Source organism: Astyanax mexicanus, chromosome 16 (assembly GCF_023375975.1).
Source record: "Astyanax mexicanus isolate ESR-SI-001 chromosome 16, AstMex3_surface, whole genome shotgun sequence".
Classification (NCBI taxonomy): domain Eukaryota; kingdom Metazoa; phylum Chordata; class Actinopteri; order Characiformes; family Acestrorhamphidae; genus Astyanax; species Astyanax mexicanus.
Genome location: NC_064423.1, coordinates 33635186 through 33662158, shown reverse-complemented (window position 1 = coordinate 33662158; position 26973 = coordinate 33635186). Strand labels below are relative to the sequence as shown.

General features: G+C 37.3%; 1 protein-coding gene across 3 annotated transcripts in view; it reads left to right on the top strand.

The window, feature by feature from the left end:
- The first annotated feature begins 12304 nt into the window (after positions 1-12304).
- The window catches only part of ano1a (anoctamin 1, calcium activated chloride channel a), a 70702-nt gene continuing 56033 nt past the window's right edge, over positions 12305-26973 (top strand). For 2 of the 3 annotated variants that reach the window (XM_022670033.2, XM_022670032.2), the window contains exons 1-2: positions 14866-15031; positions 22834-23009. In XM_022670033.2, coding sequence (XP_022525754.2) covers positions 14989-15031; positions 22834-23009 — 219 coding nt within the window. In that variant the 5' untranslated portion in view covers positions 14866-14988. Of the gene's footprint in view, positions 12659-14865; positions 15032-22833; positions 23010-26973 lie in introns of those variants that run through there. The other variant, XM_022670034.2, reaches the window with a different exon arrangement.

The window sequence follows — 26973 nt, the reverse complement described above, 5'->3', positions numbered from 1 at the left end:
GGATCTGGCTAAACTTGTGCTAAAAAACTATTTAAAGCAAAGTAAGATCAGGATGTTGCATAATAACCACTAAATCTTGGCATTAGGCATTAGGCTAATGTTGCTAATAGGTTAATTGTGTTGATGTGCTCCAGAGCGTCCTATTCTATTGGCTATATTTCTCTTCTACAGAGACTAGACAAGCTTTCTGTTTGTGTGCATTTCTATCAGCAAAGAGTGCAACTTATTTCCAGTAGCTGAATGTATTCATTAGTAACAATGTCCACAAACTCACTGTATACTGGATATATAGAGTAGATCCTACTTTTCCGATACATTTCTACTAAAACACAGCCCTAGATGTACAGAAACAATAAGAGGAAAAAAAAAACTTAATGGGAACTAAATTCAGCCCTAGTTCTTAGTCTACACCAACCCACCACAATTACACAGACCACAAATTCACACCCCCTCCACCAGTCTCTCTAATCATAGTAGATGTAAATTAAACCACTGGACAATATATGTATTCTTTGTGTGTATTTCCTTTTTCCACACACAATTTCTGCATTTCTTTTACACTTTCTGGAGGATCTCTTTATCTCTTCATGTAATCAGATAAAGGCCACAAACTGGTTATACCATGGGTCACAAATGTGTCTAAGTATGCAGGTTATGTTTAACATTATGACCTATATCTATTTCTTTCAGCTCCACTAGGCTTATAATTTATCTGCATCTTTTATTATCCTCCTTTCAGTCTGTTCTTCAATGCTCAGGACCACACAAGATAGACCATCATAGAGCAGCTATTATTATTATTTGGGTGGTGGGACATTATTCTCAGCACTGCAGTGACTCTAATAGACACTCCTGCCTCTAGCTGCTTCTCCTTATAGATAAAGTAAAGTCAGAGACAGAAGATCTGAATCTGTTTCTGCACAGTTTGTGTTGATCATCCTCTAGTCCTACATCAGTGCACACTTGGTGGACTGTTCTCAGGCCATCAGTGACACTGAGGTGTTTAAGAACTCCAGCAGCACTGCTGCATCTGATCCACTTGTACCAGTACAACACACACTGTTATTGAAGTCATAAGTAATATATGTTTTTAATCAGGACTTTAACCCCTTAAAATGACTTGTCCAGTATACAGCCTACAGGTGTAGGTGATACAAAACCGTTATACTCTACAGTAAAAAAGTTATTTACACTGAAAATTTGAGGGCTTTGAAATCTCCTACAGGACTCTTGGAGAAGCTGCATGTTTCTCACTACTCCACTTAATAATTCCAGATTAGTAACAGGAATCAACCCAAATTCTGCATGTTTGAAATTAGAGGTACAAACTAGATAAACATAATGAAACTAAATGTTAGGAGGACAGAAAATGTTTGAGTTTTATTCAGAAAAATATTTAATTTAAAATGAATTTCAGGAAAAAGACAATTTGATCATTTCATTCATTATATTTTGACATAAGCAAATGTACTTAAATATTTTTTTATATTTTCTATTAAAAAGACAATTATGATTTTCAGTAACATTCCTTATCAAACATAGTATTTATGTAATGCTTGAATAGAAATCCTCAAGATTTAGGTGTGTTCTACCATCTAGTAACACCTTAGCAATGACCAAGCAACCACACAGCAACACTATGGTAATCTCCTTGGACATCTTAGCAACCACCTAGCAACACCATAGCAACCACCTGGGATACCATAGCAATCACTTAGCTACAACATAGCAACCACCTTGCAACACCTCTGCAACCATTCTGCATTTCATTACTTTTAATATTATAATCACTTATATATCGTTGCTGTCCAACTAAAAACAAGTATCTCCATTTTTTCGATTTTTAGTGTGCTACATAATCTGAACACACAAACAGTGTCAACACCTTACACTGTGCCAAATTTTCTTGATGAACAGACCAATAGAAATGCTTTTAAATGACCTAAATTAAACAATTTACATTGACTTCCACTGAAGGTTTTTTCCATCTCAGCGATGATATATCACCATTACATTACCACAAACCGTTTTAAGACTCATTCCCCTATGTAAAAGTGACTATAAAAACTGAGCTGGTCACATCACACCTAGCAGCCCACTCCTTCCTCACCCTCACCGTCTCCCTGCTGCACCTACCAAACACATTATCTCTGTCTGTTTTTAGTGTAATCAGTGTGTCCTGCTCTGCATTCTCATATTCTAATTGTGAAACATCCCATTATCTTGCAGATCTGCAGTTCCTTGTTTCACAGCCAGCTTGTTGGTATCTGTTCTGTACATCTGCACCTCCTCACTGGCTAGTAAACAGCATTATGCAACTGTACGCTACCTCCTCTGGGTGAGTCATCTCTCTGCGTTACATACTGTACTTTCTTATGGCATTTAATTCATCCAGGAACTTAATGAGAAGCTAATTGGGAAGGAGTGGATTCTTCTCATAAGTCAAAGTGGGTCAAAGTTCATGGGAAGTGTAATCTTTACCATACAGCTACTATAACTGCTGTAAACCCTAGTAAAACTTCAGTATTGTTTGATACGTCATTGCAGGTGAAGTTAAAGCTGGGATATCACCCATGCAATTTCTACAGCCATAAACTTATGCCATATTTGCCACTGCTCTGTGTTAAACGGTGGCATGGTGTTCAGCACAGTGGACTCTTAATGCTCAGGACTTGGGTTCAAGTCCGTATCTGGGTGGATTTTTCATGTTCTATCTTTGTCTTTTGTCTGGGGACTCCAGCTTCCTCCCACAGTCGAAAACATGTGACTTTAGCCCTGTCTGGACGAGTTTAGTTGCTCAGGGGCGTCCTGGGGTAATTTTCTCTTTTATGGGGGGTCCTCTGTGATTTTATTACCGTACGGAATGACCATGTACATGTTTTTCTCAGACGTTCTCTGAGAAAATTACAGGCTGAATTACCTACTGTTTTTTGCTAAACTCCGTGGTCCTCCAGTAATTTTAGTCCAGTCGGGATCCACATCTCTGAGTTTCGTCACCTTACGTTTATTAAAATAGATATTTGTCCACTGCTACACACCATAATTACACTTTGGACAGTTTCCATGGAGGAGCTACTGAACACAATGTCATGACTGAGAAAGCATAAAACTCACTGGTCCTCTTGTTTTTTTCAATTGCAGTCCAGATGCAAGAGTTTTATCACTAAGTAGAAGTGTGTAATATTTGTCACAGACGTCCCCATGAGAAACTAATCCCGTGCGGATAGGGCTTTTGTTACTCTAAATTTTCCTGGTATGTATATGTATGAATGTCTGTCTGCTCAAATATGTTTAATTTAAGAAATATACATAGAAAGGTTCATTTTGAAGTTCCAAGGCCAGAGATTCCAGGGGTCCGTGAGTCAAAGCCAGGTGGTCTACCATTCATTTCGGGACAATATAAACTTTAACATGAACCTGAAGAAATATGACGTGTGATATGCTGCAACTGTACTAATCCCTCACTAAATGAACTTAAGTTAACTTCTTTCCTTAAATCCAAGTGGCTGCTTTATGTGCTGTTCATAATGTGTAACGAATATCTTCCTGCAGAGTCCGTGCACAGATTTTTGATGATGTTGAGGTATGCACAGAGATTGACCAACCATGCCTGATTATTAAACGAAGCATGTTTGATCAATCTCTGTGAATACCAGTTGAAGAGGTGTTCATTTTATTTAAAAATGTTGTATTTTCTTATAACATTTATGCATATATTTATAAGCATACACATTTTCAAAAATAGTTTGTGGACATTTAGTTGTGGATGCATTCAGTTGCTTTAAGTTGCACCTATTGCTGGCACAGTTGTGCAAATGCACCCACACAGCTTGTTTAGTACCTGTATAGAGGTACTGCCAATATAATAGGACTCTTATCTGAAGCAGATAAACATGAATCTGTTAACACTAATGCCAGGTGTGAGCTATAAAGGGGTATAAAACCCCTAGAATTGAGCAGTGGAACTGTGTTCTTTGGAATTATAGTAGTTTATCCAATACTTTTGAATGGACTGAGCTGGGGAGTTAGGGATGAGGGATGGGATGCAGTGAGTATCAGTGAACAGTGTGAACATTTTAAAGGTTTACAGAAGCAGACATAAAAGTTCCTTATAAGTTTAAAGGTTCTTCACTCTCACATCCTGTTTAAAAATGGTTCTTTGTGTAACTCAAAGTTTTTTCTTTGGTATCTGTCAATGAACCCTTTGTAGCACTTTTACCAAATAATCTGTCCAGGCCATTTTCAAATATCTGTGGAATAAACAAACTAACAAAAAAAATCTATGTCTTAACATTACTTTAAAATATTTCAAAGACCAAATGCACACTGGATTTAAGGTCAGCACTCAAAATTAAAATTAAAGCATAATGTCAATGACCTTCAAAGATTTTGACCAACAAATTTGTCAACGCAGAAAAAAGGAATGACATCTCACAGTGTATCAGTCAAATAACATGCAAATAGGGGATGTCAGGAAAGATGCTCACTTTTACTCACCAGGGCACTTATCAGCTTAATCTGAGATCACTTGTTTGGAAACAACACAACTGACTCTGAAACTGAAAACATAACTGAAACTTTATGAACAAACATGTCGGGACATCTGCTCATTCTATTTCTTCTGAAATATATTCAAAATATTTTAAAAAGGTTTATCCTGGAGTAACTCTCTACTGTATAAAGATTTTCTTATAGATTTTGACTGCAGTCAATGAAAAAAACTAGAACTAATGAGGTCAACTCCTATATCAACTCCCCAACTAATTCTTTACAAAAGTATTGGATGAAGCACCATCATTTCAGAGAACACAGTTCCGCTTAAGTGTAGCCCACATCTGGCATTTGGCATGGTTCCAATAGGTTCATGTACAGTATATCTGCTCCAGGAAGTCATATTCTATTGACTAAAGATGATCTCTACCACAGTGTAACGTAGTTGAATGCATTTGTTAGTATGGGCACTAGGGGACTGAGGGGGGCAGGGAGGGCAACTGCCCCCCTTTGGCTGCCCTCATGGTTAAAAAAACATCACGAAAGTGTCTAAAAGGGGTGGTCATAAATATTTGGACATCATATAATATGCATTAGACTAGGGCTGGGGCGACGCGTCGACATAATCGACGTCATCGATTACAAAAATACATCGATTTGCATAATGTGCGTCGGCGCGTCGTAAACATGGCGGCGCCTGTGGAGAGCATTAGAGGTTAGATCGGGCCCAAAAATTCCAACTGGCTGTTTTCGGGCTGTTTTAATGAGCGAAATATGATCAGAATTATGTTAATTAACACGGTAACATAGAAGCATAGAACTATTATTTAATTAAAATGATTTTTAAGAACAGCTAAACACAGTTCTGCAAGTCAAACGCGGAGGAGTTCACGTGCAAGAGAGAGAGAGAGAGAGAGAGAGAGAGAGAGAGACACACACACACAAACAGAGAGAGAGATTAGCGTGTTCTGGTGTGAGCTATTCACAGGTAAAGGTTCTCTTTTATCTCCTCGTGTTCATATTCTAGTCCCATACATAATTCTGCAGCTCCCTCAGTGTTTTCTGCCGTATTTTGCGGCTAGCGCGAGCGCTTACAACTGACACCGCGGACCGCGGGGTGCCGCCGCGTTTGTGCCGAATCCGACCCTCTGCTGAATCTGACTCCCGCTTCGCGGACAGAATCGGCACAACACCCCCGCTGTAGAACTGCGGTAGTGAAAACAGCGCTTATAAATAAATTAGTTTAGTTTCACTTTCAGTTTTCGTTATTTTTTTTTTAAATAAAAATATAATTAAAAAACAGACGCCTACATCTCGGACTATTTTCTGGAGCCCGGGTCGGATTTACGGGCGGGCCTCGGGTCATGTCGGGTTCGGGCAGAGAATCTAAGCTCTAGAGAGCTTGGACTCCGGAGAGTGATCTCCAGCTACAAAAAAACGCCAGCGGGCATCTAAAGTTTGGGAGCATTTCACGCAAAAGGGCAACAACGTGGTCCTCTGCCATACGTGCAAAAGGAGCACTTGAAGCGCAAACATCCAGGAGCACTATGTCAACAGGGTCACACAGTAAGTTACCGTTTACATCAGGGTCTCCGCGGGTGTCCTTAAAAAGACTTAAGGCTGTCTACCAAAGGTTTTAAACCTGCCACAGGCAGAAATTATACATTTTTGGTTTATATTTGTGCATGGCATTTCGCAGTTTCCAGAAACAGTAGCATTATTCATAAGTTCAGGTGTTTAGCTAAGCTAGCTGCCTTAAGTTATTTTAGCTAGCGCCGTCGGCGCTGCGGTGTCACACCATTTTCTGTCACCGTCGGAATTTTGTGACCAGTGCTCACGGTTATGAGCGTTCATTGGCAAAACGGAAGCTTTCTATACCTACACCTTACCCTCAGCCCTAAACTGAACCGTTTTGGCCAGTCGGGGTAAACATTAGAAACGAACACGTTTCGAATCGGCCAGTGCACCGGTCTGCTGAGAACTACTTGCCAGTGGTCACAAAATCTAGCGGTCACAGAAAACAGTGCAACACACGGTTGTGGTGTATGGGAGCTTATCCATTTTTAGCGTTATAGATCTAAACGACGTGCTGTACATGTAAGTGATTATAAGTGTGGGGTTTGGTTTAGTAGGCTTGTGTTGTTGTTGTTGTTGTTGTTATTATATATAAATATAGTAATTTATCGTTTGCTTTAAAACGTAAAATAATTATTTAAATATGTTTCTCAGTGAATAGATTAGTCGACTAATCGAAAAAAATAATCGTTAGAATAATCGTTTAAAAAATAATCGTTAGGGACAGCCCTACATTAGACGTACATGTAGCATAGTACATGAACTAGTAACATAAACAAGAACAGCCATTTTTGACAGACCACTAGAAAATAAATGTTTTTTCACGTGGTTTTGAAACTCTATGGAAAATAAACAGTTTTGACTGGGTTAGTAGCTTTAAAATGGCATTCTGTTGAGTCTGTCTGCAGCATCTACAGGTTTCCAGTAACCTGGTCATTTATCAGCAATCTCCCCCCACCACAGCCAGAGTTCTGTGGTTTGGTTGTAAGCGTGTGGAAACCCCTCCTACCTTTGAGGGAGGGAATGGTCTTGGAACAGATCAACACTTACGAGTTGCTACAAATGCCCCTTTCAAAACACATCACTGTACTCTTTATTCACTGCTAAATGGCCCTCTTTTACCACTCAGTGTAAAATCCACTGCGTAACACTTGTCTAAGTAAGTACTCTACTTACACTTTTACCCTCTTATTTACCCACATGCCAAGGAATTATACTTGAGAGAACTAAAAGTAGATTTTAATTATGTAAAGAGCATTAAAGTACATTTTCTATGTCATATACATCAAGAAAATACACATAAGATGTGCTTTCTTTGCTTTTTCTTAAAATGTACAGGATTTTAAAATAGTAAATATAATGATAGAAAAAAACATGAACAAACCACCAAACATTTCCAAACCACCTGTGCCACCTTGTAATATGTAAATAAATGATAATAAAACCGAATGCAATGATTTTATTCATCAAACAAAAATAGAACACACACTAGACGTTAAAAAACATAAACTTGATAACAGCAATGCATTTTAAAAAAGCTGAGTCAGAGGCAATAAAAGACTTTCGGAAAAGTCTTTCGAAAGCAAACCTGGATAGAGGTTCACTAATCTGCAAAAAAAAAACTTTACTCAACAACAGTCTTTGTATATGCCACCATCTACAGAACATAGTACAATCAAAAAGATTTATAGAATCTAAAGAAATCCACGTGTGCAAGACAGATGGCCAGTGTTGGACGCTGGTGATCTTTGGGCCCTCAGGTGGTGCTGCATTAAAAAGAAGCTATACTAATTCTGTGGAAATTAGTGCATGTGCTCAGGAACACTGTGCTTGCAGAAATCACTGTCTGTGAACACTGTTGACCAGGCAATCTATAAATGCAAGTTAAAGCTGTATTATGCAAAAAAGAAGAAGTCATACACTGTCATTCTCTCTGAAGCTAAAAGCTAATTTAACAGGGACTGTAAGGAAAATCACAGTCACCGTGTTCTGTTAATTCAAGAGGACAGGGACCATCCAGCTGGTTATCAGTGCATGGTTCAAAAGCCTGCATCTCTGATGGTATGGGGTTGCCTTTAGTGGCTTAATGGCTTTACCATGTGCAGCTTATACATCTGGAACGGACAGCACATGTTCCCATTCAGACAATGTGTCTTTTAAGAAAGGTCTTGAATATTTCAACAAGACAATGCTAAACCGCACATTGAATTCATCAGAACAGCATGGCTTTGTAGAAGAAGAGTCCAGGTGCTGAACTGGCCTGCCTGAAATTTAGAATTTTCCCCAATAGAAAACTTTTGGCTAATAAAAACAAAAAAAATGACAAAGGCAATCCAGGACTGTTGAGCTTCACAAACTGCTGTTAAAAGAAGAGAGGATGCTACACATGGCCCTGTCCCAACTTTTTCTAAATTATTATACTTTTATTTTTTTTTTTAGAAATGGGAAAATGCCACAGTTTGAACATCTGCTATGTATTCCATGTTTTATTAAGAATAAAATAAGGGTATATGAGATTTTCTAATCATTGCATTCCATCATTTTAAAACACTCTCCTCTAATATGTTTGGAACTACTTTAAGTTTAAAAGCTCTTTTTAAAAATCACCAATAACAGGTTTTCAATAATGGTCAATGCCTGAGGAATCACTTTTACAGCACATATGAATGCTGATTGAACATGTAGTGTAGGTATGAGTTATGAAACTGAAAACATTGTTGTGTCTGGGGTCTTGTCAAATAAGGGCTGTTAGACCTGTTTTTTGGGTGTGGCTTTTTACCCTAGGCAAAGAGGCAAGGCTCTCTCTCTCTCTTTTTGTACTCTCTCTCTCTCTCTCTCTCTCTCTCTCTCTCTCTCTCTCTCTCGCTCTCTCTCGCTCTCTCCATTTGCATTGCAAGTTTGAGGCATTTTAGTTTGATCCAGTGTCCTAAACCCCGGCTGTCCATTTAAGCCATTAGACTTTTGCTTGCCAATTTGCTTATCAGATATGGGATGATCTGAGTGCCGTCGCATAAGGTGAAATTGGAGTAACTCACCAAGCAATAAAGCATTCCCACCCCATTCAGTCACAGCCATCTCAGTTACAGTGGCCTCAAGCATGATCAGCGATTCTCATACAAGCCTGTATCCACTCTTTACACCTTAGCCTGCATCTTCTTCCATTTTAGCATTTTAGCATGTGCTTCTGTGGAAGCTGTCTTCCTTTTTGCTGCCTCCTTATTGTTGGGCCCAATCCCATTTCACCCCTTGGCCTCTTTTGCATGGGCTTGGGGGTGTCCCGATTCTCATTAGGCTGAAGGGATAGAGGGAAGGGATAGGGCTTGTTAGGCCTTTCCAACAGAGATTTTTCAGATGAACACTTCAAATGAATTAGTATGAGAATCAAATATAAGTATCTTGTTAAAAGTGCTGATTAGCACTATATTACCATAGTTTAATGTGTAGTTTCAATGTTTTATAGCCAAATTCTTCATAACAAACATAACAAAAATCGCTAATAGTTTGTCTCAGTAGCTAGCTATCTAACTTTCCCGTTCCAGGTTAAATGGTGTTACACACTGCAGGGGCTGCAGCATTTAAGGCAGAATGGAAAAATAACATAAAATCAAAGCTAATTAAAGCTAATTTCAGCTCCTCTTCACAGAGTAATTAAAAAATTAACAATAATAATTAATATGCCATAAGGTTAACCAGCAGCAGCTCGGTTACTGAACTTTAGCGTTCCTGATGGCGTATCAGGTGCTCAAAAGGTTGTCCCAATTCTTAATAGGAGAATTTTACCCCTTCCTCTTCTAACTCTGTTCCAAGGGGAAGGGTTATATTTGAAAACAAGGGGTAGGGGAAAGTGGTAGGGCCAAGGGGTGAAATGGGACTGGACCTCTGGAATTGGAATTCTTGAGAATGATCTAGGCCTAGTTCTAATACACTTCTCAGTTAATCATGTTATGCTGAATAACATGCTGCCATGATGCCAGAGAGCTGTCTTAAGTAACGCTGGGTTTCATAGAAAATATCAGTTTGCAAATTGGTGGATCATTGCGAATGGATTAAATGCATGAGAGCTCAAATAATCACGAAAATATCCCTAAAAGAACCCATTTTTAGGGCTGTAGATGTAATGTGAACTCAAATGAATGCTAAATTACTCATGCTTCATAAAACAGCATCCATGAGCCACAGTTTGATGTTTATTAACTAGACAAATAAAATCACTTTTTATGATCTTCAGCAGATATTCATTTGGCCTATTGAATATATAAATAAATATTAGAGTAGATAAAGGGCCGCTGGAATTCTTCCAGCGCAAACCTCCATCTAATGTTGATCATACGCCTACATTTTGCATTTTGTTAAGCATCTTGCAAGATAGTATAGCAGGTCTGCCCAAAGTGGGATCTGTTGGTCTCAATTGGCCCTTAAGGAGAGATAATTCGTCCAATCAGAGAGCCCAGGTCAAACGGGTCAAGCTGGATGATCAGTTTAGGGTGTAGTGGTGCTTAAATTTGGTGAACCCTTTAACATTTTATTTATTTCTGCATAAATATGACCTAAAACATCATCAGAAGTCCTAAAAGTAGAATATGAGAACCTAGTTAAACAAAAAAGACAAACATATTATAAAATATGATCCAATATTACATATGTGTGAGTGGCAAACGCATGTGAACTTTTTCTTTCAGCATTTGATGTGGCGACAATAGCTTGCAATAGCTGCAACCAAACGTTTCTGGTAACTGTTAATGAGTCCCTCACACAGGCTTGAAGGAATTTTAGCTCATTCCTTCGTACAGAACACCTTCAACTTTGGGATGTTGGTGGGTTTCCTTACATTAGCTCCTCACTTCAGGTTCTTTCACAACATTTCTTCTGGATTAAGGTCAGGACTTTGACTTGTCTGGTTGTCTGTTCTTTGGTAGAGTGACTTCATGCTTAGGGTCGTTGTCTTGCTGCATGACCCACCTTCCCTTAAGGTTCAATTCATGAACAGATGTCCTGACTTTAACCAGCTAGCTATGGCATATGTAGGGTCCCATTCAGATAAGCAGCTTTTCAACCTTCTTGACCATAAAAGACCATCTTAGACCATTTAAACCAGCCTACCAACAAAAGCTGGTCTTGAGCTGGACGATGAGTAGGAAGGTGTAAATACAAGCTTGCCCTGTGAAGCAAGTGTGTTTTTTTTTTTACATTTTAATTCACAATTAGTTTTTACACCCATAAACCAACTTTAGCTGGTTGCTGGTTGTGGATGGTTTAATCTGGTCATTGACGGTCAAAGTGTTTGAAAATCTGGTAATCTAGATAAAAACATACCCTATGCTGGTTAAATAGCTTCTGGCATTGTGTATATTGAAAATGAAAATGATATGCCCATGATTTTTTTTATCAACTATGCACAAAGATACAAACAACTTGTCTTCGTTATTTTAATTTACTTATCATGCTTAATATACTTTTCATTTAAGAAGTACATCTTTTTTATTTTTGGTATTTGTCCTTGGTCCACCACTCACAATAAAGTATAGATCACATAAGATACAAATTGCAAATCCTTGTCCATGACAAGCTCTTAGCCTACTTCACTGTTGTAAAGCATAATTGGGTTGGTGCTATATAAATGAAACATATTATTATTAGATTAATTGTAAAATACACATTTATATTTAAACTGTTTCATTAAAAAAAATAACTGTTCATTAAAAAAATATTATAATATTTATAATAATATATTATAAATAATATTTCCTTGGACAGATTAAAATTGTGCACTAATATACAGCCTTCTAAATCAGGAGGAATGTATTATCAGTCCAACAGGTGAAAACTAAGAAATGCAAATTTTATTTTCCAGCAGGACTTGGCACATTGTCCACACTGCAAAAAGTACCAATTGGTCTTATATAATATTCTAATTTTCTGAGACACTGATTGTTGGGTTTTCATTGGCTGTAAGCCATAGTTATTATCAATTAAAAAACACTTAAACAGATCACTGTGTGTGTAATACATCTATATATAATATATGATCTTCACACTTTGAACTTAATTACTGAAATAAAATAACTTTTCAATATTATTCACAAGTTACTTCTACTTTCATTATAAAGCGCAGTGCTGTTTGCTTGGCTTGAGTGAAAATGTGCACAAATCTAAACCAGGTTAAATCAGGAATGCACTGTCAGTCAGGCACGGGCTGTACAGACTGCAGGTATGCAGCACTATAGCTCTAATCCCTCCCATTCCTGCAGGTCAAGCATGCCTCCACACGCCTGCTCTCAGGTGTTCAGCTTTGAACTTTGATTTATCTTGTGTTTTTAGTGTTGTTTTACTCTGAAATCGTGTTTAATCCGGGTCAGGGCGTTGTGTGAGGCTGGGAACAGTGCAGGGTTGGTGTGAGAGGGGGAATGAAGCTGTAAACGGGAGCGAGTTGCTGCTGCTGCTGCGGTTTAATGAGGAGGAGGTGAGGGCGTGTTAACCGGGCAGGTATCCGGACTCAGGCTGGGTTCAGTCCGTTACTGAGAGGAAAATCTGCACACCGGGACACGGGGAGGATCCCGGGCTTTCTGACGCCTGATTTTCCTCTTTTACACAGGTAAGAACTTTCCTTATTATTATTATCCTTCAGCTGCAGTTTCCTGTCTTTATTAGTGGGTTTAGGTGGAGCTGTCAGTCAGATCTGCTGGGTTTCTGCTGAAGCTCAACTTCAGCTGTCACTAATTCACCGCACTTCATTAAAATATCAGTAAATGAGACGGTTTGCACACCGCGTGCTTTTAATAGCGATAAATATGAAGTTATAGAGTTCACTGTGTACTAGTTTCAGCAGTATTTGCAAGCTAAAAGTTTATGCAGCTGCTGCTGCTCTACCTGTTCTACCGGCAGGTGCTCAGCTCTTGGCAGAGCGCCCCCTTGCGGCGGAGTTTATGCAGGTAGATGCTGTCATATGGTCTGATTTGGTCTTTGGTGTTCTAGGTGGTTGAAAAGCTGGTGATTAAGATATAACCAACTAAGTATGTAAATAAATGAATGAATTAATTAATAATTGAGCAAACAATGCTGGTAAGACCAGGCTGGGCCATCATAGTTTATGCTGCATTTGATTCTGGTCAGGATTGGTCATGTTGGTCAACAAGCTTAGTTTTTTCTGGTCATGCTGGTCAACAAGCTTGTTTTTTCTTGGTCATGCTGGTCAACAAGCTTGGTTTTTCCTGGTCATGCTGGTCAACAAGCTTGTTTTTTCCTGGTCATGCTGATCAACAAGCTTGGTCTTGATAGTCAATCAGCTTGGTCTTGCTGGTCATGTTAATCAGCCAGTTTGGTCTTCTTAGTCATGCTGGTTATTTAACCACTCTGGCAATGCTATACAACCATTTTCTTTAGTTTAGGTCTGTAGTCTTATGGCAAATTACATGTTAAACAAGTTTAAATTCTTCATACAGAGCAAGTTTTATGCACATTCTAAAACACATGTTTGCTTAATTCATAATTTTCCCAAAATATGTGATTTGAACAAATAAAATGATGCATTGAAATATGATGTGCAGTAAAATGCATAATTTGGATTTGCTTACTTATAGGGGACCTAGACTGTATCTTGCATAGTTTGTGCTATCATAATAAGCATAATAATGAGATACGAATATGAAAAGCCTTGTTATATAGAGAGGGACGTTACTAATAATGCATTCTTGAGTACTGGTTGATACTGTTGTGCACACGTGCACACTGCATGGACCTGCAGAGGGATATGCATGTAGGGTTTCCTCCATCGAATGTGGATGTGATTTCTCCCAGAGTTGCTTGTTTGCTCACACGGACAATTCTAACCAGATGCTGCCGATTACAATCGAAGTGGTAATGCCTTCTGTGACATAATCCTGATAAACAATGTTAAATACCTGTACAACTTTGGAAATGAAGTATCCCATCCATCTGGTGCCTAGTGACAAACTTCACTCAAACACTAATGCTATTTCTGCTGAATGCAATCAAATCCTCAAAGCAATGCTCCGTAATGTGGTAGAACACCTTTTCATGGAAAGTACACATTTATTTAATCTAAAGCAATCCACTTGATTTAGGAAGAAACGTGTATATGTATATATATTTATATAGGTGTATGTTTTAGCATTTTTTTTGTATGCCAGTAAACCTGTACTTTCTCTGAATATGTTCTCCTCCACCAGTCTTACACACTGCTTTTGGATAACTTTATGCCTTTACTCCTGGTCTGATGGCTTGTGATCATCCATCTTTTTCTTAATTATATTCCAGAGGTTTTTAATTTGGTGAAATCAAAGAAACTCATCTTTTAAGTGGTCTCCAATTTGCAAATTTGATATATATTAATATAGGTGTATGTTTTAGCAATTTTCTAAGTATGTCAGTAAACCTGTACTTCTTCTGTATATGTGTATGTTTTGTCTTATCAGCAACTGTTAATCACATAAATACAAGGGTATCAACTGCTGTCTAGTGTGTGTGTTTGAGTATGTGAGTGTGTGTGTGCCACCTGCAGCAGATCCCTCTGTCAGAAGGAAAGCGTGTGTTTGGATTAAACCCTGAACACGCAGTATTTCACTGGATTTGCTGTGGTTTATTGGCTGTGTCCGGCGGGAGTCCGGAGGGGAGCTGCGTGGTGCGGTTGTAAGTGATGTTGTTCATATAGATGTTGGCTAAAACTGTGCTCGGTGGGTGGACAGAGTCCCTATTGGCCACGCTGCTCACATCCCCACGCTGGGTGGAGAGATGCGTGTGTGTGTGTGAGAGAGAGTATGTGAGAGAGAGAGAGAGTGAGTGAGTGAGTGAGTAGTGCGCTCTCTGCCATTCAGTGGTGATTGCGCTGAAGAAGATCTGGAGGAGCGCTTGAGGTGCCAGCCACAGATATACCCACAGAGGCAGAGGCAGCTGTCGCTCGCTCTGATGGAGGGTCAGGGTGCTTATGGTAGACGTGCTGGTCATGCTGGTGAGTAAGGCTCAGTGCTGTGTTATTGTCTGTCTCTCTGTGCTTTATTTGTTATGAATATGTATTTTTTCTTATTTTAAAAAGCTCTGATTCTCACTCTTTTTGTTCTTTTTGTTCTTTTTGTGCTTTTGCTGCTTTCACTCTTTCCCTGGAGTCATTTTTTTTGTAAAATGTTACACTATACACCTCCAGATGTTGGCTGTTTTTGAATTCTCGCCTGGCTTTGAGAGATGGTCTGCTGCCAGTGTTATCAGCTGTAGCTTATATATCTACACTCAGGATTCTGTTAGGAGATTAGCAGAGCGTGGCTCAGGCAGATAACCCATATTTTTCTGTGTGTAAAGCCAGAACTCGTTTGTGCTCAGCCTGTAACCCCCACCCAGGCACACACACACACAGCGTGGCTGGAAATGCAGTGGTGTGTAGAGAAGTGCCACAGGCTGCTTGTTGTAATGCTTGGGAAGAGCATGTAATACTCTTGTCTCAGTGGATTACTATACGGCACTGTCCTTGCATTACTTTGTTGCTGGAAGGTGCCGTCATTATTGTTGGGTCTTTATTAGGGCTGTCATGATGCCAGATTGTTTTTTAATATTAGGAAATTAATCACAATTACTCATAATTAAAGTCCTGCTTTTCTGGATGTTCAGTCACAACTGTGAATATAGGTTTATGTAGATTTATGTTTATGTTTTAAAAATTCTGGAAAAAAAAAATAATAGTGCAAAATATAATACATTGACCTATAGCTGGGCAATCACTTAATATCAACAAGTACATACTGTATATCGCAATAGAGCTTGTACATTATGTACAGCATCTGTCACTCTGTCAGTTCATTACAGGGCACAATATAAATGAAGTTTGTCGGTACAGTCATCTGCTGTTGGTGTTCTTAGCAGATTGTCTGTGTCTTCTATATTAATCATATTAGAGGTGTGACATATTGTATAGTGCACAATAATAGTGCAAAAAAAAAGACATGGTAATTTTTGACCATATTGTGATTTTCTTAAAAGCATGTTTTAATTGTTTATTTGCAGTTTTTGTGCATGCACTAAACATTCTGCTCTTTAGTTTTGTGGTAGATTGTTTTGTTCCATTATTTTAATTTTGTTACATTTTAGATTTTACTCAAAATCTGGGTCTTGGTAAGTTGAATTTAGGAAATAAAAAACATGGTGTATTTGTTCTTTTTAAATTTATACTATATAAAACCTGAATATAATTTTATTGCAGTAGTATATTCTTAAAATTAATAATAAAACAAAAGGTCATATCGCCAAAATATTATTATCACAAAAATGCCCTGAAATATCGTGCCCTGAAATATTGTGATATGTTGTTTATGTATGATAATTGTTCAAATTAACTTTAGAGTTAAAGGTAAAAGATATTTAGTTGGAAATTGACAAGTATCATAAAAAAGCCGTATCTGACAAAGACTGTGCAGTAAATCAGTGTAATTAAACATAATAAACATTAACTAATTCAATCAGTTAGAACTGGCAATATATTGATATATTAATATAATATGAAATATTTTATATTTGATTAAAAAAAATGACCATATTCATCATATCATTTGATATATGTGCTATTTTCATACACACATATTTACTATTGAAATATACAACATGCTTTGTTTTTGAAGCTTCAGTATTTTGCACCTTTATTTTTAGATAATTTCTCTTTATATGAGTTGTAGTCATTTTGCTCAGCCCTACCTTAAGTTACACATACCATACCATGAACCAGTTCCTGCTGGGCGTATGTGCAGTCTGTGCTGCTGCCTAATAACAAGCAGTTTAACCAATTCTATTTTAATCAGCTTAGTAAACTGCCCCATTGGTTGTTATTATGCTACAGTCAGGAATCCAGCAGTAAATAAACCAGTTAAGTTACCCAGCCCAGCATTTGGTAGAAACATCAACCCAGCAGTGTTTAAAGTGTGTTGGGAGGTGAACTGCCTAGACTGGTATTACTTAACATGAACTCCATTGATTACATTACATCACATTTAGCGGACACTTGTATCCAAGCAACTTACAAATAATGATGTACATTAGAAATAGAGAACATAGAAGTTCCTGTCCTTTGTTAAAGGTTGTAGAAAAGTTAGCGATCTTTGTTGATAGTTGGAATTTTTGCCCTTCAATATGATTAAAGTGTATCAACCAATATCAATCTGTTTATGTTTATATACATACATCTCTGGACAAAAAATAAGAGACCACTTAAAAATTATATATTTTTTTTATTTTACCAAATTGAAAACCTCTAAAATAAAATCAGAAGGAAGATGGATGATCACAAGCCATCAAACCAAACTGAACTGATTGATTTTTTGCACCAGGAGAAAAGGCATAAAGTTATCCAAAAGCAGTGTGTAAGACTGGTGGAGGAGAACATGCCAGGATGCATAAAAACTGTGATTAAAAACCAACAAATATTAATTTCTGAACTTTTTTGAGGTCTGAAAGCTCTGCATATTTTTGTTATTTCAGCCATTTCTAATTTCCTGCGAATAAATGCTCTAAATGACAATATTTTTATTTGAAATTTGGGAGAAAATTTGTCCGAAGTTTATAGAAAAAAACAACAATGTTCATTTTACTCAAACATAAACATATAAATAGCAAAATCTGAGAAACTGATTCAGAAACTGAAGTGGTCTCTTAATTTTTCCAGAGCTGTATATGGCATAAAATATGTCACAATGGGCCCAGAGTCCTGAGTCCAAACCACTGGATTGAATCAGAACACCCCTAGTTGATAGATAAGTAGGATTATAGTAGAGCAGCACAATATGACATTTGAGCATCATTATCACAATATTCACATTAGTGCTGGACAATATGGGCAGAATTAATATCACAATATATTTCTTATTTCAGTCAATATGATATAATTTCGATATTGATATAAACAGTATATCCACCGCACTTGGTGGTGATAAAGCTGAGTAATATGGTTTAAAATAATACTCAGTATTTACCATATTTTGACATATTTTGACAAAATGCATCAGCAGTGGCAGAATCTGCTTTTTTTGCTGTTAAAATAGAGTGTGGCGTGTGTAGCACAGTGATTTTCAGTCATTTTTTGTTGCACATCATTCAATTAAACATGTTTTTTTTTTTTTACATTTTCTGTAATTAAATGAGCAGTTGGGTCAGTGTTCTTTAAGTTTATGTCCATATATTGTATGAGAAGTCGATAGCATAATTATAAGCTAAGATCTCACTAAAATATTTGTCTTTTTGAATACAATCAAATCCTCACAGCAGTGCTCCAAAATCCCCAAATCTCCAAAATCTAGTAAAGGCAAGTACAACAAATCAGGAGAATCTCGTTTTAACATCATTGATTTCAGAAGAAAGAATGAAGTGGCAGGTGTCTCATTACTTTTGTCCATATATTGTATATAGTAGTTTCAGCATGGTTATAATCGCAGTGTTTACATGTACAATATTCACTACAGGTCATGGAATGTCACTTTTATATTCATCTTGGCACAAGAGCAAAATTCCAACTAATATAATTTTTTAGGAAAAATCAGCCAGTATTACTTATTTTTCACCAAATGCATTATTAATGATATCACATATAATTGGATAATTGACTGAAATCTGATAAAAACTCCTTACGTTCCAGTATTGCAATATATATTGCAGAAATATAAAATATACAGTATAAAGACCTGACAGTTAAATATAAAGCTTAAAGAATAAAGAACAGTTCTAAATATAAACAGACTGGATAAATAAATAGGAAACTTCTTTTCTGTAAATGTTTATCAAGTTGTGTATGTTGTTTTATTGGCTCCCATCCCAAGTGCCATTAAAAGAAGTTAGTTCATTAGAAATGGAAATGACACAGCGTATCTACAGGTTAATTCATGTTTGTGGGATATTTGCTTTGAGGAGGGAGATGCCTGTGTCATTAAACAGGCAGTATGTGTTCTGTTGTGTGAATACTCCTTAAATAGCCAGTTTAAACTGTCCCCATGTCCTCACTGTGACCTGTCGTAAAACCCATTGTGTGACCGTACTTTTTTTGCATGTTGCCTGTTGATAAACTATATTTAATACTCTTGATTTGGAAAGAAGTCTTGAATAGGCAGGTGTCTCAATATCCCTAGATTTTGTCCATATGCTAGATAAATTTTACTGTTCTAGCAGAGTGTTTTCTAAGTAGGGCTGCAATGATTAGTCAATATAATCAACAATGTCGATTAATTAAATTTCGACAAATTGCGACAAATTGTTGATTAATTGTTCATTTGTAACAGTCCCCTATTATGCAAAGTGCTGGGGTCAGAAACGCAATGGTAGATGGGTAAAGGGCTCACTCACAAAGGTTATACTCAACACCAAAATTTCCCAAACACAACAGATTACATATTTTCTCACTAAAGATTAGTACCTTCCACATCTAAACAACATCTAGACAATTAAATGTCTTTTAAATCTCATGTTTAGCTGTTTCTATTGTTTTTAGAATGTGGAGAACATGGCAGAAATAATTGTTGACTAATCGACTAATTGACATGAGAATTTAACATAATAATAATCTATGCTTCTAGAGTTTTGAGTAATATACACTCAGCTTTTAAGCAGCTTTTATTCTAGATGTTTGATTTTGACATCTAGAATTTCTGCTTTTTTTGCCCTGTACACACAGATTATGGATTACCAAATTATTTGGCATTTACTAAAGAGTCAGTCAGACTGGATTATAAAATATTATAATTTTAGCATTAAGCAATAACGCAACCAGATTGGAGGCAAATATACTGGATTAGGACATCCCTAACATTTTTCTGAATTGTATACATTAATTATTACAATAATGATAGACACTGTGCACACTGAGACCAATCCCATATCTACATATACTTTCATGGTTGGCCTATCCAACATCTGCTGGGTTGGTTTACACTCTTCCCGTCTTTAGTTTGTTCTTAGGTGGAATTTGCATTAGATTAAATGACCCGTATTCTACATTTGCCTATATTTTACTTGTTTACTTATGATATTTGTTTGGGTTCACTGTCCCTTTAAGGCTCCCTTGCAGTGATAATCTAGTCACACATTTAGCTATCTGACAAGCTACCTCAGTCATGCACTTTTAATCATAAATTTTTCTTAGCACTGCTATTCTAGTCTCCATTTTACCTCAGCAGTTCAGTTGTAGTCACACCTTTAAGTCATATGTGAGTTTAATTAACTGATTAAAATAAAAATAAGTGTGATAGGTGGTTCTAAATGCTTTATTACATTTTATTTATTTAAGTAGAGCCTAAGAATGAACTAATCCTGCAGTTTCTAAGCTCTCCCTGCCAGCTCTCTCTGACATTCTTGATTTGCTGCACTTCTGCTGCTGAAAAAAATCCTACTGCTAGAAGAAACACTGCAATATTACTTACAATGAATTAGTCATTGTTTGATATAAATTATTTTGTCTTTTTACAAAATATATTTGTCAGAATATTTTTGTTTGTGAAATATTCTGTGCATCCCTATTAATAATTGGGCTCAAATTGGAATAAAAGAATAATTGTTGAATAATACCTAAAAAAAAAAAATGCGATCTATAGATGTCTTAAGATGTCTTAAAGTCATTTGCATGTCTAACTGGTACAAACTCATTCAAGAAAACTCTTTTTACATTGGTATTTCTTATGTGTCCTTTTGTTCCGGCCCTAAAAGACCTTTCAGAAGCTTGATCTGAAGGACAGAATGAGCTGTGAAGTGATCTCACAATTTATGCTTCTGTGATGTACTCTGCTTTCATGTTCTGCAGAATGGAAACTTTGAAAGGAAGTGGATTTGCATTGTTTATTTACTCTGTCCGCCTATAATAACAAGAGCATATGATTTGTTTTCGGCTTGAGATCTCGTGTTATTCTTGTCCTTTGTGCTTGTTAAGTATGGCGCTGTCTGGCATTTATATGCACTTAATAATCCAATAACGGCAGGAAATTTTATTTTGTAACCAATCAAATTGTAGCAGTGTGGTCACATGCACCTGGGTAATCAGATAATAGGAAATCTCTGAGTTTATATTAGTCATGCAATAATCAAATTTCTTCTTTGTAACCATTCAGTTCTATAACAGAAGCACGTGAGGTAAACCTCAAACTTTCTGAACTGATTTTAATTCATATGTTTTTAATGGTACACACCAGTTTCCTTCTCACAGGTTTCTTAATATTGCTCCAAATATGTCTTTCCTATCTTGTTACATTCGTGTGCATGCACAAACTGAGAATGCTGAAGGAAATTAGAGTAGGTGTATACATGCACTAAGAAAACCAGTTACTGGTAAACACATAATTAAGCAATAATGCTCTTAAGGTTTATGATATACTATGAGATTACTATGAGATTATACCACAGTTCCATCATTTATTGCTAGATTTTAGGATAAACTGAATTAATAAAACAACTTGTTTGTTTAACAACATGGAAACATTTATTAACGGGCAAAACATTAGGTGATGTTACAGGTTACATTAAACCACTGCAAAAGCTGATCAATATTAAGAACTGACTTTTATGTGAAGGTGACTTTTGTTTTTTATCCATTTTTTGATAAAAATCCATTTTTGGATAATGGATTGGATGCTGTAGAAAAATCTTAGTTAATTTTAGTAGTTATTTATGATTATTACAGTAATGAAATATAGTAGACAATTACAGTCTTTTCATTTTAGAATCATATTGTTGCTGCTTGGATATGGCTGGACTTTGTCTTGTAAACGCCAGGTGGCGATAGGTTATGCTAGGTTATGTGTGTATGTGGTGGAGTAATACTTAACGAGCTGTGGCCAGAGTGCCATTATCGTGCAATACTGGCACTACTAAAAGTTTCTCAGCCAATCACATTGTGAGGTCTGAGCTAACTGAGGTATATTGAATATATACTGGTAAGCATTATATATTATAATTATTGAGTGCATGTTAACAAACTTACTAAAACTAAGGAATTTTGTAAGTACATAGATGCAAACTAATATAAACTTGCTGTAGCGCCCCTTGTGGCAATGCTCAGAATGCCGCTTGCATTTACGTTGTAACAAAATGTGTTGTGGCACATTTTTGAATGCAACTATGCATAAAAAAAGTCTGTGAAGCTCATAGCATCTATTCAGTATGTCTCTACCCTTAAAGGGGGGTGGATTTGATTATATTTTGTCACATTGTGATAATTTTTTTTTTCTTTACAAAAAATATTTTTTTTGGAGCCTATTATGGATGTCATTAATACCTAAAGAATACTGACACACTGTGCATTTTTATTACATAGAGTGTAATATTAGTCCTGTTAACTGGATGAAGTTTAGAATACATTTTGTCAAAATATTGTGATAAAGGCTCTCTCCCCACATCGCTCCTAGGGTGATGTCACTCAGGACAAGGCGTCTGTGAGCTGATGTATCAGAACTGAGTCGCTGCATAAGAAAACATTGTCAGCTTTGTATTGCGCTATGTTTGTCACAACTGTTGTCTACAAAAGTTTCAATAAAAACTTGATTACAAAAAAAATAAATAAATAAATAAATATTGTGATAAACATAATGTATATGAAAATGTCTTTAAATACCATTATGTATACTTTTTACCACATTGCCCTGCCCCCAGATTCTGTGTAGCTCACCACAGTGAGAAGTTGTTTTTGATGCAACACTGACTTCAGCAGATCTCAGCACAGAATCAGATGACTCTGTTCATAATCACATCTTACACAGCGTGTAATTTTGACTAATTCGCATGTGCTCTTCTTCTCTTCTGCAGAAGGTGAAACCTACTTGGCTGACAGCAGACCGGAGGAGCAGCTGGGTGAGCTGGGAGAGGAGGACGACATGCGGCAGAATGAGAAGTACCAGTCCGTTCCTGAAGAGGATCAGGGCCTGGACCTCGACGATTCTAAACTAGCTGGAGATATTGGATACGACGATGGTGACTCCATAGTAAGTCACTAACTTTCATGTTTGTTCATTAGTAATGCTGAAAAGTCATATTATCAGTTTGGGTCCAAACACTGCTTTGAATGGCGCCTGTGAAACTCATTTGCAAGGCAAACTGAGAGAGAGGGAATATTTATCAGTTCTCTGATTCACATTCTTCAGCATAAGGCTCATAAATTAGCCTACATCATCTCCTCTAGTTCACAGGGGGGCAGATGCTCAGTGTGGTGGCAAGACTGCAGCCTTTGCTCACTTGGGCAACACTGAGTGATGCAATCATGGTGGCATTCGTTGGCAAATTGTATGCATGCATACAATCGACCGACTGTGTGTGTGTGTGTGTGTGTGTGTTTCTTTGTTGTTGTGCTTTGGCTACCAACTTTAAAGCGCCTCGTTTTATCTTTGTATTTGCTTTGCCAATTTGTTTGCACACCTTTTGAATTTGCATTTTAAATTTATTTTGCATGTTTTGGACGTTGCGTTTGCACTGGGAAGGTTTGGCACAGTGAGGTCACTGCAGGTCAGGGGTCAACTACCCAAATTATATACACACTGTTTTTGTCCCATTTTTACATGATTCACAACACAACATGTTTACCATGTTGAATATTAAACATTTAAATAACGTTGCAACATTCTATATATATTTTAACATATAATGGCAGTCTACTCTGTAATATATGATATAAAGTAATGGTACATAATTTAATGTAACATACAGTACTAGTCTAAAGTTTGGAGACACCGTCTCATTTAATGTTTTCTTTTATTTCTTCATTTAATTAATTTTCTACACTGTAGATTAATATTAAACACATACAACCATTAAGGAATACATATGGAATAAATGTAGTAAATGTAGTAAACTGATATGGGATGAGCTGGAGCTTCACAGCATGAAGGAAAAGCAGCAACTATTCATTGTAGGAGACCCCACATCAAATCCCACAGGGTCAGTGACAGTGCAGCCGTCTTTAGCTCCTTTGGGACATGGTAAAAGTCAAAAGTCGCGAGACACAAATGTCTTTTTTTGTCCCATGATATGTGGCATGCTGGTGTATGTGTGCTTCGGGCTCCAGTAGTTCAGATAGGCTTTATGAAGGTTTGCTTTGAGTTGGGTTATGCAAAATCCTAAAAGAGAATTAAGATAAAAGAAGTGCTTGTGTTTACTGACAGTAAAAACACTGACAAATTCCCCTTTAATTCGCTGGAGGGGGTGATGTCCATCAGGCCTATAAAAAGCGCTGTCAGGGAGTGATGCTGCACATCCTGGTGCTCCCTATGTGGAAGAATACTCAACATGAACTCATATTCAAATGCAGTGCAAGCATATAGTTACGTGGCCAGTAACTCCGCTGTACAAACTCAGTGTGCATTCTCACACCTGTAAACAGTATAGGGATAAACATATCAACCTACCATGGGGTAAAAAACCTATTGCTGTTGTAGTGGCCCTTGTGGCACCACTGAAAATGCAGCTTGTGTTATTAAATGCGTTAATACACATTTTTGAGTGCAGCTCCGCACAAAATCTAATTTGCATATCTCATTATGTCTGTGTTCATGTCTTAGAGGTGGGCAGTATATCAATATTGTATCATATTGCGATACATTTTGTTATTATGATAGACAATATTGTTTTCTGAGCATGTTATATATTATTATATATATTGTGGACAGCATCTGTGCTTAAAGAACTGGATGTTGGGCCACATATTATGCATAAAAACAACTGTACCAAGTACAGAATAGTATCCGAATACTAGTGGTTGAATACTGTGATACCTTAGTGGTTAGAGTACTAGGCTAAAAAACGACAAGGTTGTACGATACTCGTGTTTGGTGGGCCGTCACTGTTGGGCCCTTGAGCGATTCCCTTGACCCTCTTTTATCCCTGGGCAGGTGTTCTCACAAAATCACTATGTGTCTTCTGAGTGTACTCACTAGTGTGTATGTGTGGGTACACTCACCTAAAGAATGAGTTAAAGGTGGAGGCCAAATTCCATCTCTGCCCAACACAAGTATGGTATATATAGCTGTCTTATCTTGTCTTGTCTAAATAACAGTTTTAAATAATTTGCCAGTAGTGATGCATTTTATCTGTGTGATAAAAGACAATTAAGATAAAATTGCAAATAGCCCTGCTGAGTTAGGGATTGTGAATGTCTGAGAGTGACTGTGATTGAGGCGTAAACACAAAACTCAGAGTTTCTGTTCATTTGCTGGAAAGGAGGGCCGTCAGATAGGTCTATAAAAAGCACTTTCAGGGAGTGATGCTGCACATCCTGATGTTCCCTATGAGAAAAGACTTTTGGCCTGACTTCCTGCGAGCTGTAGAGTTTTTGTTTTTGGAACAGCTCCCTTTTTTTGGTTCCAGTTTATCTCTGTTTGGCCAAGTTTACCTCTACGTTTTATGGCGGCTCTGTGCTGGAACTGGATACTATCTCGTATCTTGTTAGCTGCAGATTAAATTCCCTGAAGATGTCGTAACAGTGACTTACGCTGCGCGCTACTCATACTGATTCCAGTAGTGTAACACAAGCTCTGAAGTTGCACAGCCTTTACAGTGGCACTGTGTCTTTATAGCAATCTCCATTCCTATGTAATGTACTGGGATGCGAGTGAGCCTGGAGGCAGGTTCATGAATAAGTAAAGGAGAAATGCTACAGGCTTTCTGTAAACATCATTATTTATTAGATTCCTGCCCACGTGCGCTGTGCCATTTGTTTGTCATAGATTGCAGTATGATTTTCCCCCTAAGAGCACTACCCCTCAGCGAGCCAGAGAAAGCGAGTGGGTTTCGTCTGATGGATGTGCTGGCATTCTCACGCAGCTCAGACGCTGGGAGAAGCTGTGGTCCCATCTATTATTTGCTGGCACATATTGACTAAGACCTGTAGCAGTCGGCAAACACCAATTATTTTAAGGAACCACGCAATGTGTCTGTTTACTCGACAAAAGCAGTTGGGCTGCACAGTACAGACAAATATTAGGATTGTAATTATACTATGATTGTGTATGGAGCTTAACAGGTGACATATTTGAATCAGCATTTAGTATATTTTAATTAAATTCTTTTTTTACTTGAAATATTCATGGTATAATTCATGACATTTTAATCCTGACAATGTTTTTTGTGTCTTAAATTTCAAAATAATTGATACATTTGTGACAAGTGACAGTGACAGTCCATATTTTTTATAAACTTAAAGCAGAAGCATTTCTAAGTGGAGAAAGGAAAAAAATATTGTGTTTAATGGTACCAGTGTGCTGGAACGACCATCCCTGCTAAGCCTAATATATTCATTCTGAAAACTGGGGTGTCGGGTCGCTTTTCGCAGGAGTTCTTCTGGCCACGCCCTGTGTCTTTACTTACTTGCGTCACACGTACAGCCTCTAAAAGAGGATCTGGATCCGTTTTACTGAAAGCAAGCGGCTGGTGGAGCAATGGAGACTTCAGAAGGGGAAACTCAGAGCTCAGTAGCTCATTCACCCATAGTAAAACCAAAGAAACAAAGGAGTAAAGCAAGCTTCGAATCCAAAAAGGGACGTGCTAGAGTCCATTTTCAAACCAGGATCTGGATCTGATTGTTTTTAAATCTGACAATTTATGGATCTGTTTTTTTTATGTGAAAAAGTGAGTTATTTTTAAAGGTATTTTTTAACTGCAAATTTTACTGCAAATATACAGATTCAGTACTTATGCCAACTTTTAAGCTCCATAGTTAGACCATAGTTAAAATGTGTTAAAACATGTTACTGTTTCATAACATGATCATATTTAATGCCCTCAGCACTTAATTACTCATAATTATAAAAGAGGTTATAAAGTAACACTGACGAGTTCAGACCTGCTATCTAAATAATCTGGAAAGCTCTGGTTGACCCTTTTGACTCTTCTTCTCGAAGCTGAAATTATTGTCCTAAGATAACTCCAGAGATCTGTATTATACTACCGTATCATTGC